Source organism: Schistocerca nitens, chromosome 7 (genome assembly GCF_023898315.1).
Source record: "Schistocerca nitens isolate TAMUIC-IGC-003100 chromosome 7, iqSchNite1.1, whole genome shotgun sequence".
Classification (NCBI taxonomy): Eukaryota; Metazoa; Arthropoda; class Insecta; order Orthoptera; family Acrididae; genus Schistocerca; species Schistocerca nitens.
In genome coordinates, this window is record NC_064620.1 from 435,203,098 (window position 1) to 435,216,155 (window position 13,058).

The 13,058-nt window shown below is 39.2% G+C and overlaps 1 protein-coding gene across 1 annotated transcript in view; it reads right to left on the reverse strand.

Annotated features, from left to right (window-relative positions):
• LOC126194967 (chitin deacetylase 1) overlaps positions 1-13,058 on the reverse strand; it is a 224,975-nt gene that overhangs the window by 22,405 nt on the left and 189,512 nt on the right. Inside the window, exons 5-7 of the mRNA XM_049933360.1 lie at positions 4,382-4,587; positions 4,122-4,278; positions 3,809-3,947 (exon numbers count right to left, since the gene is read on the reverse strand). Of these exons, the coding sequence (XP_049789317.1) occupies positions 3,809-3,947; positions 4,122-4,278; positions 4,382-4,587 (502 nt within the window). The remainder of the gene's footprint in view (positions 1-3,808; positions 3,948-4,121; positions 4,279-4,381; positions 4,588-13,058) is intronic.

The following is a 13,058-nucleotide window of genomic DNA, read 5'->3' on the forward strand; positions in this document are numbered from 1 at the left end:
AACCCTAATACGTGGTAGAATGAGAAGTCAGTAGGAAGTACCCTCTGCATGCATATCACAGTGGTTTGCAGAGTATATATGCAGATAAAGTGTAATTTTCGAACATGATGTGGTTTGGAGTTATTAGTGAGCATAGGATTCATGAGGATGGAGACTGCCAACAAATGAATGTCACGATGACAGTGACAGTGGTGATCATGAATAAAATGAAAGTACTAGTGCCACAAGTATTTTTTGAGCAAAACAATGTGATGAAAGTAAGAATGCATCAGATGGTGGTGGTGGTTAGTGTTTAATGTCCCGTCGACAACGAGGTCATTAGAGACGTAGCGCGGGCTTGGGTTAGGGAAGGATTGGGAAGGAAATCGGCCATGCCCTTTCAAAGGAACCATCCCGGCATTTGCCTGAAACGATTTAGGGAAATCACGGAAAACCTAAATCAGGATGGCCGGAGACGGGATTGAACCGTCGTCCTCTCGAATGCAAGTCCAGTGTGCTAACTACTGCGCCACCTCGCTCGGTTAAGAATGCATCAGACTGCTTTTTTCCAACATCGCTGTCCTTCTTTATCAGCAGTGTATTGTTTCCATTTAAATGTTTTTGTTTAAGCCTTGCATGTCTGTTCCTCAGAATCATCTTTTCTTCTCTATTTTCAGTTTGTTGCAGGATACCTTGATGTGATACTGTGTGCTGGAAAACTATGGTGGGGACTTCGCATAGGTGAGGCACAAAATGGGGCATGTAAATCTCTGCATATATTAATGTGGATTCTGAAAGGCAGAAGCAAGGGTACAAAGGAGAAAGCCTACATGTCCCTTGTAAGACTCTGTTTGAGTACAGTACTAGGATATGCTAGCACCAGTGAAGACTGCTGAAACAGATGGAAGGAATGAAATGGAGGACAGTCAGCTATATTGATGGGACACTACAGAAGAAGAACTAATGTCATGGAAACAATTAAGAAATTGATATGGTAAGTCTTGCAAGCAAAGGATATAAGCTGCACTGGGAGGACTATGTGGGTGAGACTACATGGGAATACATAGGACAAAGACTGGTCACTGACGGAACAGGTGAGAGAAGGAAAGGCCATCAGTAAAAATTAAGTGAAAAATTATGTAACAACAATGCAGCAGGTAAACATTCTTATGTTAGTAGAAGAGTAAAGAAGTGAAAAAAACTACCAGAAGATCTGCTCAGTGCTCACCCAGACAGTTTTACCAAATTTATATATTGGTCCAACAGTGACAAAAAAAAAAAAATGAACAATATGAAAATGGTATAATTAGTTTTACAGTAACTTATAGTATACTAGGGGTATAATGTAATTACATGATATAAAAATATACTCACTACTACATTCACGTTCAAATAAAAATTTTATTTTCCTGTCTGTATTTAACACTTCTAAATCAACCTAGATCTTTTAGAATCAGTTGAATAATTGTTTCACTAGCCTGGTTCTGATAATCTTGATGTACGACAGAAAGAGGCAATCCTCACATTTCATTTTGTATCTATTACTGACTCACTTTCATGATACACCACAAAATTATGCAGCAATCTACATTATCCATTTATTTTGTGTTTTATGTTGATTGTTTTGATGATTCTTGTGGCTGGCTTCTTAGTTTATTGTTTTTTGATTTGCAGCTGAACCTGAATAATGTTGGTTCACATTTAACTATAAAGTGGTAGTGTTTGAAATGAACTGAATTTTATTTGATCCCGTGGAATTACATTATGTACAGTAAATGTACATGTAATATAGGACACATCAGAAATAGAAAACATTCATTATCACCTATTTCCTAACAATTTTGTGTACAACATAACATCATTGATACAATACATAGAAATGTAATGTGATAACTACTCTTCAACACTACAAAATGCCTTTTCCACCAAATAGTCTTTGAATTTCTCCCAAAATTTGGTGTCATGTACATTGTTATGGAGGTTTTTAGGCAGAATTCTTTATAATGTGATGCCTGAATACTGAGGGCCGTTTTCAAGCATTGTCAGTTAGTGGGATATGCTTTGTAAATCATTTTTCCTCCATGTGTTTTGGTATGTACACTAGCATTTGTAATCCACTGTGCACTATGTTTTATGCTGTACATTGTTGTTTTATATATGTACCAAGATGTAAAAGTTAAGACACCTAGATTTTTTAAGTAGTTTCTGTATGTTTCAAAAGTAATTTTTCTAAAATGTGAACAATGTTTTCGTTTCTTGAATGTTTGAGTTTTCCCACACTGTTACTCCACACTGCAGGTATGAGAGTATATGATGTACTCAGAAGCTTTGTTTGCATACTGCAATATCTGCTTCATTATGAATATGATGGGGCTTAGTGTATTACAGGTAGAATGGGTATGATGTTTCCATTTTGTTTCATTAGACGCAGTAATACCTAAGAACCTAGTGCATTCTGCTTCTTACAGCCTTGTTTCATCCACCTCTAAACTCATGTATACAGCCTTCTCTTTGTTTCTGAATACAGCATACATCATCTTTTTTAGATATATAACCAATTTATTTTCCAAGAGCCATTGAACTGTGATATATGCAGGAATGTATGCCCTTCTCTCAAGCTGTTCTGCATTTTGGTCACTTATCAATATTGTCATGTTGTCCTGCATACAATACTTTCTTTTCTTTCTCTTAATGAACAGCCTAAATAGCAACAGTCTCATGAGCAATCCCTGTGGCACTCCATATTCCATGGCTTTGGTTTCTGACTGGTATGTGTTCTGTTTTGATACATACTGTTTCCTGTTGCATAAGTATGATTATATCCTCCCTCCTGCTTGCCTTCAAATGCTATAGTTTTCCTACATTCGTATCAGTGTTTCATGGTCATTAGTGTTGAATGTTTTGGAGAGATTCAGAAACATTGAAGAGACAGCTTTCTATTTGTCTGAGGGCTGTACAATGTAAGCTGCCAGACTGACAGTCATTGAGTCTCTAGATTTACCCTTTCTGAAACTGTGCTGTGATGATACAAGAGTGTTATGTTTGTCCAGATAATCAATTTATGTATTATACATAAGCATTTCTAGGATTTTTGAGAGACAGGATACCAGTGAAACTTGTATGGAGTCGCTGGGGGTCACCCTTAGCTCTTTTCTTGTACTCTGGTACCACCCTGCTTATCTTTAGTTTTCCTGGAAAAATTCCATCTCTGAATTTGGTGTTCCATGTGTTTGGTTCAGTTTAGTTGTTCTGCTCTCTATTGAAGCTTTCTCATTTAAGTTCCAGGTTATGGATTCACCAAGATATTTGAACTTATTTAGAATCTTAATTTCTTTACTGTTCTTCAGTTGAACAACCCATGTTTCATGCTTGAAGGTTGGAATCATTTCTGTTTTTCTAACAACACTTCAGATTAGAATGAAGACACGAGAGATAAGGAGTAATTTTCCAACAGCAGCCAGATAAAAGCACATTTTAGGTGCACCACTACAAAAATATCATGATACATCAATAAACAGCCTTTTATTTCACCCCAAAATCATCAGTGAAATAATACACAGACACTCACTGGTTTTACAACTGTCTTTACAAAATTTCATGACAGGAACCTGTTTCATTCCTTAATGGAAACAATAGGAACTGCAACTGTTGAATATGTATTGTAGTAAATCATATTCTGGTGGTTCAGGTGTTACATGCATACTTTCTATAAAGGAGTGCTTTGTATTTCTCTTTAAGTTTTAAGAACACTGATAATGGTCTGTTGACTTGTCTCCTCTTCTGTTTTAATGTGATAGACATACTTGTACATACTTTAAAAAAGACTTACCTGGAAACGAACGCGATGGACAAGTTCCAGAACGGCATTCATGTGGTATCTTATAATCAAGTGTATATGGCCATATAGGCATCTTGAGAGGTGGTATTCCAACAGAGCTATCATAAATATAGCCAAAGTCTTGAAGTACCTGTAATTAATCACCCTTCAAATTCTGCAGGCATGAAAGTACTAATTATAGGTTCTAGTTGTGAGTTTTGACATATCTGATTACAAGCATGAGTTCACTTTTTAATGACCCTTCTAATATGAAGTTTTCTTTATCTGGGGCTGTATTATAACAAATATTGAAACCTGCCCTCACCTCATACTGTGTGTTCCTGCCTGGCTTCAAATATGGAGCTCTCATTCCCACTATGTCATTCTTCGAAATGTTTGCAAAATGGTGGAGTATTTTTTTCATTCCTATCATTTCACCAACCCATTCCTCATATCCTTTATCCTGGAGACCTTGCTGAAGTCTAGAAATAACAAACATATTGCAGTATTACTATAAAAATATTTTAGAGCTTCAATGAGTACTGTAAAATGATAGAATCTTTGCCTACATAGGTTTATACTCACGATATGGTTTCAGTTGCAATTTCATGACCTTCATGTGCAAGCTTCTGTATCATGTTGTAATTGCTGTACTCATGAGCAACAAAAAATGTGCCACGAATTGGGCAGCCATTTGGATTTTTCCGCTCTGGATCGAATACTTTCATGTAATGGTCAAAATTATTTAGATTTATTGCTCCATCAAATGTCAGGAAAATTATTTGGGGAATCTGCAAGGTAAAAGCAAACTTTTATGAACTAAATTAATTTCATAACTAGTTGTAAATGATTTTGATTCAATCAAAGGATGAAGATGACAAGTTAAAAAGAACTAGCCTATCTGACAAAAATATCATAGTATTATTTTTTTTCTTCTTTCACTAACAGTACGGGTGCACCTGGATGGATAAATATTTTACACTCTCCAAACAAACAGCATATTCACAGCATATCTCAAGATGAGACATAAAATATGATTTCACAATTATTTGCTCTACATTATAAGAATAGTGTTGTTATGGTTACATTAAATATTACTATTACTATATACTGTATGTAGAATCTTTTGTACCAGACAGAAAAAGAATAAGAAAATATGGGCCTTGTTCCACAGAGAACAAAACAGCAGTGAAGGCACTGCCAGGGCAGGTGTATAACCAGCAAATGTAAATATAGCGCTGATTATGGAAGTTGCCAATGACAGTGTGAAGGACACCTCCAACTTAGTGTTAGTTACCACTTTTTCAAAACATAGCCAAAAGGGTGCCACTGATCTTCATGTGATCTCCAGGCCCTGACAACAGCACCACGTGATCAGTGCTGTTCTGTCCATCCGAGGCTATTATAATGTCAACCATAATCAGCAACAGGCACTTTGTGTTTAATTCTCTCCATGCTCCATCTGCTTCATGTTTCGTACACTATCATTGAAATCATTGTGACCTGGACTCTGTTTATGGAAATAACCTTCAGACTAAAACTGACAAGTGAAAAAGGATTTCAAGAGGGACCCAGCTTTGGCTAAGCTGTTAGAGCAACAAAAACTTCAAATGACCCTGTTACAACAGCAACTAGCTCCTCAGATGGCAGCTCAAGAAGAGTGGTACCACCACCAGATGGACATATGTCAGCAGCTATCTTACACTGGAATACAGTAGCTAATGGTCACATCCCTATCACCATCATTTTGTCCATTTACACTCTATATGGAATAATAGAGGCAACAATTCACAGAACTTAAAGTAGTAGACAGTGAGTGCCAGCAAGGTTTTTTCTTAAAATATGCTAAGCCAGAACTGTTCCATCTACTGCAAAAGTTGTCCCCATTAATGTATCTGGTTATCCTATCTAAGAGCTGTGTAACTTACTGGCAACTTATTAGTCAACAAAGCCAAGGTGTATGAAAAGAATATCAAGGATTTGTTCTCTTCTTCTGGATGGTTTTCTTTCTTCTCCTTGCTTGTCTGGAAAACACTTCTTATTTGTGTCTCCAAGTAGATTTTCTTGTGATAGGTTTCACACAGATCCTATAATGTGTTTGGCAGACTTTCCTTGTCACTTATGGCTCACACTCTGTGTACTGGGTAGTGAGAAGAGATCAGCATTTTGTTGGATGGTGGTAGTTGTTGGCATTTATGTCAAATGTCTATGCCTGTCTTCTACCTTTAGAATCATTCAGCATTCCATCATGGTTCTTCTTTATCAGAATGTCTAGGAATGGTAGGCATCTATTTCCTTTCACACCCACAGTGAACATGGTATTAAGGAAACAGAGGAATTCTGGTAGATTTCCTCCTCCTTAGGGCCTAACCATGAATGTGTCTTCCACATATATGTAGAATGCCTTTGGTTTCAGATGTGCTGTTTCCTTGAAGTGTTTCGCATATAGATTAGCAATGTCTGATGCTAGAGGGGATCCCATGGTGATCCCAGCAATCTGCTAATAGAACTTTCCTCCATACTGGAAGTAGGTGGTGATGAGTACATGTCGAAACAGTTTCACAGTGGAGCTGTCAAAGTTACTCTCTAGTACTACAAAGGAATCTTCTAGTGGTACCTCTGCGAAGACAGGCACGGTGTTGAAGCTATGAGTGGATCCTTGTCCAGACATACAACACTGAGCCAAAACATTATGACCACTTGTTTAATAGCTTGTTTGTCTGCCTTTGGAACAAAATACCTCACTGATTCTGTCTATCAGGGATCTGACTGTTTGTTGGTAGATTTGTGGAGATTGTGGCATTAGATGTCTATGCACAGGTCTTGTAATTTATGTGAATAACGGGCCACTGATCAGTGCACACAGTGACAGTGCCCGATAGCGACCCAGGTGGGTCCCATAGGATTTACATCAGGTGAATTTGGTCACCAGGACATCAATGTGAATTCACTGTAATGCTCCTCAAACCACTGTAGCACAGTTCTGGCTCTGAGACATGGACAATTATACTGCTGAAAGATGACAGTGCCATCGGGAAGATATCAAGCATGAAGGGATGCAGGTGGCTTCAGCTGTCAGTGCATCTTCGATTACTACCACAGCTCCCATACCAGCACAGAAGAATGTCTCCTATAGCATAATAATGTTCCCATCATCCTGTGTCCTTGTCGTGTTGCATGTTTTGAGCCACCATTCACCTTGATGACAGCAATTGTGGAGCTGACCATTGAATTGATGTAGCAAAAATGTGATTCACTCAAAGAGGTGACACATTTCCATTGATCAATGGCTGAATCCCAATGGTCCCATGCACACAGCAATTATAAATGACAATATCATTGGGTCAGCATGTGAACATGTGGGTGTGGTGTGCTTTGGAGCTCCATGTTCAACAATGTATGATAAATGGTGTGCTCTGAAACATTTGTGTGTGCACCAGCATTGTGTTCTAGCAGCAGAGATGACACAGGTCACCATCTATCCTACTTTACTGAGCAGACAAGCCTTTGAGCCCCACATTCTGAGAAGAGGCATTGACATCCAACCTTTTAGTGCATAGTGTTAGTTTCACTGCCCATCTACCTCTTTCTGTAGATGCTCACAACAGCAGCACGTGAACATTTGACCAGCTTCACTATTTTTTAGATACTGATTCAGAGGCTCTGCATAATAATAATCTGCCCTTTGTCAGAGTTGCTTACTTCAAAGGATTTACTCATCTGCACTCCATATCTCTGCTAGGGTAACCTCCCATCTGTGTCTGCTTTGCTTACACACTTTTGTTATTGTGTCATGTGCCCACAATGCCACCAGGTGGCCTCCAACATCACAGTAGGTAATGGTGATAATGGTTTGGCTGATCAGTGTATCTCTTGAAGCATTTTCATGAACTCTTTCAAGTTCTTGATGTGGTTTTAGAGGTGTGCCAGGTGTTTGGCTGTGCTACCTGTTGGCAAATTTTTAGTGTTAACTCTTGAATGGAGAGGAACTTCCTCTTTGTATATTTTTGGATGCCATAAAGCCAAAGTTGTAACAAACATCTAGCATACAACAGTCTGGCCGTATCCTTGGCCAGTCCTGAGATGCTGAGCAGTGAGATGATCATCCTTGTCACTGCTGATGTAAAACCTTTCTTTACTTACTCTTATGCCAGATCCTGTGGTGGTATCTCATTCTTCTGCCAATAGTCATATGGTCATAACAGTATCATTGTACTGGACTGCCTTTGACCGTTGTGAAAATGATTATGTCATTGTCCTCATGGAGGGCATTTACAGCCCTGTATCCTGCCACCAACATGTTGTTCTTTGGCATTGTGGCTTTGTTAAGGACTCTGCATGTCTCCCTTTGGTGGTGTCAGATGGGAGACCATAGTTTGCTTGCTCAACGTGATCTCACATTTAGGTAATACTCTTAGAACTAGTGATATTATGCATACGAGCCCACAGAAGTTGGTGGAACATATTGCATTGTTTTGCTGAGTTCACTGGTTGCAAAAATGTTTCCATCCAACCAAGCCCCTGTTCAGGGTGAGAGACTGTATGCAAGTGCAGCTGACAAGTGACCAGAGTTTATGGAATTTTGTCCAGTTCTAGCCTGCTGACCTGGGTATGTTTCCACATCAGGGTCAAACTAGCACACTGTAGAATGAGTTTTATCATCATCATGTTCATGGGATGTTGCAAGTAAGTGAACCACAGCATCACCTCCTTACCTGTGAACTGCTTTAAGAATGTCAATCTGCTGAGCAGACTAGCCTTCTTTATTTGTAGCATTTGCAGTATCTTGAAGCTGCACACCATCTGCTCCCCAAATAGGTGTGCTGTATGGAAATGTGGGCATTCTTTGCAGATTTCGTTGTTGACATCTTCTTTGTCACAACTTCTGTACTCAAGGCATGCCATTACTTCACCTGTTGGGCCCTAGGCAAAAAGTCCAGCAGCTATAAAGGATCAAACTGGATATGAAACCAACACTTTAGCTGAAGATGGCATGTCTGGCCATTCCCTGGCAACATACCACCACAGAAAATATACAAAGCTGGTGGGTTGCCATACCTTCGAACATCCTCTGCTGAAGCCAGACATGAACAGCAATCCCAATTCTGTTCATACATACTGCTCTGTGTACACACCATATGACAGCAACACACATCCCACTTTGTACATGCCTGAGGATAATAGTAACATACACGGCCCTTTGCATACACACCAGCCTCCAGTGGGCTTCACGAGAGTCACTAGTATTGCCTGCTAGCAGAACGTACCACTGACCATGGTGCTGCAAATGTGGCACTACATTTTGTCAGTGCACCAAGTGACAAGCATCTGCATCTCATGTGACTTTCATCTCTCATAGAAATCCTTCTGCAGATTATTTAAGATGCTGCACATCCTCCAGCCAACAGTAGCCACTTTCACTTCAGGCTTAATGCCGGCTGCTCTTTGCAGCTCATCCATAAGCAGTGACCTTCAGCAGCAGTCTCAGTACCATCCCAATCTCCGACCAGATGTCAATCCAGTGTGTCAGTGTGACCCACACACCGAACTGCCTGCACATGACCAAGGTGGACACCAACCAGGACACTGACCAAATATTGATCTAGGACACTGATCTGGACTATAGTGAGAACTCTAGTTATGCTAGAAGTTGCTCTTATTTTCTGTTCCACATCAGAATCATGAACTGTTCATATGTGTGTTACCAATAAAAGTTTCTTTCATTGTAACCAGAGGACCGACTTATTATGTGCTGTCCTTGACACCCGTAGAGCCCAAGACATAAAAATGACAAGCAGAAAATTCGTCAAAAATTTGCTACAAGGCAATGCCAAGACTTGTCTCATAACCCAAAAGAATTTATTAAGAAAGTCATTGAGGAGCATTCCCTTACAGAACAGCTCTGTGGGGAGGAGATTCTGTGCAGCTTGAAGATGTTGCAAAAGCTATGAATCAAGGAAATGAGTTTGCGCAGCAGACTGTTTTCCTTACAGCCTTGTTGGAATAAGGAGGTGATGCGATGGACTGCTTACTTGCAACAGCCTATCAACATGATAATGGTATTAGTTGTGGTTTAGTATTTTAGTAAAAGTTGTAGATTTCTTAGTAGAGAGATAATTTGGAGACCGCTATTTTTAGTTCTATAAATAGTTCTACTGGTGTAATTGAATGTAGGTAACGTAGACATTTTTTCAGTAACTGTAAAATTTTATCATGAGTGAGGAGTGTGGGCTCAGTTGTAGGTTTGTGAGTAGTGGATTACAGTGTGGGATTTGTTCAAAGTATTTTCATTGCAGGGAATGCAGTGGGGAAGCCAGTGGGGATTCTAGTGAGATCCTCTCCTGGGAATGCAGAATCTGTAGTAGAAATAAGATGAGCAGGAGCATAAGATCTGTGCCCTTCAGGTGCAGTTACAATACACAAAGGAGAAAATAAATAGGTTGAGGGGAATGAGAACTGGCAGTTGGTAAGAAGGCAGCTAGGAGGAGAAGGAGGTATTCAGATAGTTGTACTTAGTGCACATGCAATAGATTTGACCAAATGTCAGAGTTGAGTGGAGAGGAGCCTCTTGTAGCTGTAGCTGTAGGAAACATGCAGCAGTCCCCAGCAGTTAGGAGGCCTAAGTCTGTTGCAAATTCTAACAGAAAGAAGAAGGTTCTGCTGCTAGGTAGTTCACATGGTAGAGGTGTGGGCCAGCAGCTGCACAAAGTGTGGGCAGTGAGTATCAGGTCACCAGCATTGTGAAGCCTAGTGCGGGGTTGGCTCAGGTGACTGACAGCGTAGGGGAGTTATGTAGGAATTTTATGAAGGAGGATCAGGTAGATATAATGGGTGGAGCAGGGAATAGTCTTGATAGGGACACGGAATATGATGTAGGTGGTGACCTGGTAAAAATAGCTACTCAAACAGGTGGCACTAATGTGCATTTTGTGCAGCTGTTTCAGTGTCATGATCGGCCTCATCGTAATGCGGCTGTTAGGCATGTTAACATGGGGATGAATAGGCATTGGTGGTAGAGGGCATGGGTCACATTGCAATGGTGCCAATTGAGTCTATTGATAGATTGGGTTTCACTAGGCATGGCTTGCACCTCAATGGATATGGGAAGGGGAGGCTAGCAAAGCTTACAGGAGACAGTGTGGTGGTGGGTGATGGGATCGCTCATGGAAAAATTCCTATAGTAGTTCGTGTTAGAGCTGCACCTTTTTAAAATTGAAGTCAACTGGTAGTTATACCTGCTTAAAGGAAGTCCCTCTAACTAAGGAATTACCTTCATAGGACGTCATGTTTCCAAGTAGAGAAGAAATTAGCATATTTCATCAAAATATAAGAGGTATTAGAGATAAAGTTAGTGAACGCTTATAGATGTCGACTCTGAAATTAATGGTATATCGGAGCACCTCTAACTAAGGAATTACCTTCATAGGACGTCATGTTTCCAAGTAGAGAAGAAATTAGCATATTTCATCAAAATATAAGAGGTATTAGAGATAAAGTTAGTGAACGCTTATAGATGTCGACTCTGAAATTAATGGTATATCGGAGCACCACTTAAATAATTTGACAATTCAGAGGTTTTCTTTATCAGAATACAGATTAGCTGGCTGTTTCTCAAGTAGTTCCTTGCAGAGTGGGGGAGTGGCCATGTACGTAAAAAAAACAGTATTCTATTTGAGTACATAGACATATCACGGCACTGCACAGATATTTGAATGTTGTGCAGGGGCAGTTGAATTTAGTGAAACTAAATTTCTAATTGTTGTTGTTTATAGGTTCCCTAACTATGACTTCAGAGCATTTCTGCTCAAGCTAGAGAGGGTTCTTAATTTGCTTTATATAAAGTACCAGATATCAGTTATATGTGGTGACTTCGATATTAATTTTGTATACAATTGTGCAAGAAAAAGGATATTGGTATATCTCCTAAATTCATATGATCTGATGCAGAGTGTGTTTTTTCCCAACTAGGGTACAGGGGAACAGTAGCACAGCCATAGACAATATTTTTATCCCCTCTTCATTATTAGATGGGAATTCTGTTGGTAAAAGTGTGAATGGCCTTTCAGAACATGATGCACAAATTTTAACACTAAAAGGCTTTTGTACTCAAACAAATGTCACATATAATTACAAACTATGTAGGAGAGCTAGTCCAATGGCAATAAAGAGTTTTTTAAAACTCATACATTATTTACTGTCATTTCTTGTTCACAATATCAGCTTATTCACAAGAATAAGCAGCTTTCACTCAGTCAATACTCAGCAGAAATCCAAACTGCATTTGGATTTACTTCCTTAACTCTTGCATCCATACTTGCACTGTACTGCTGCATCCATTTTCAATAAGCTATCACAAGTATTCAAAAATCTTAGCAATAATTCACATGCTTTCAAATCGAAACTGAGGAGTTTCCTCATGGGTCACTCCTTTTATTCTGTTGAGGAGTTCCTTGAAAAATTAAGCCGATTCTTATGTTATATTATTGAATGCATTTACTTAAATTTATGGCTTGACTTTTTTTGGGTTCATAAGCATTTTATTTTTATCTATTATTATTATTATTATTATTATTATTATTATGTTGTAATTTCATGTACTGACACATTCCATGACCTTGGAGATTTGCTCCTCAATTTGGTTGTACAGAACTTTACATGTAAATAAATAAACCAGCAGTAAAAAGGTAAATCATCTCACTACTCCTTAGTAACTCAGGGTTGGACAAGGATATGATCAGAAATTGTACTCTATTGATCTGGTACCACTGGAGGTTTATAGGCAGATCCACTACGCCCAATAGTGAACACTAAGCATTCAAACATATGCCAATGTATGGAAAGCCAACATGTGGCATAGCTGCTAATGAGTGAATTCCAAAATCCATTCATGTGGCACAGCTACTGTATCTGTGTATCTGTTTCTTTTCTTTCACCAGACGGTAAGTAGGCGGCAGTGAGCTAAAAGCTCTTACTAGTCATTGTCCCCACTACATCAAGAACTTGATAGATTTTATGAAAGTGTTTCAAGCTGTATATCTGGACAAAAATTTAATCTAGTCAACTTTGATGTCATATCTCTCTTCACTGAAGTACCACGAGTAGATTCAATGGTATTACTACAGAGCCACTTCAACAGCATCGTGGTGAAATTATTTCAACACCCCCCCCCCCCCCCCCCCTCATTTCAAGTCATGGCAAAAAATTTGCAGGAAAGCTGCTACTTTGGAAAAGAAGCTGCTGCTTGGTACTAAGGAGCTACAAT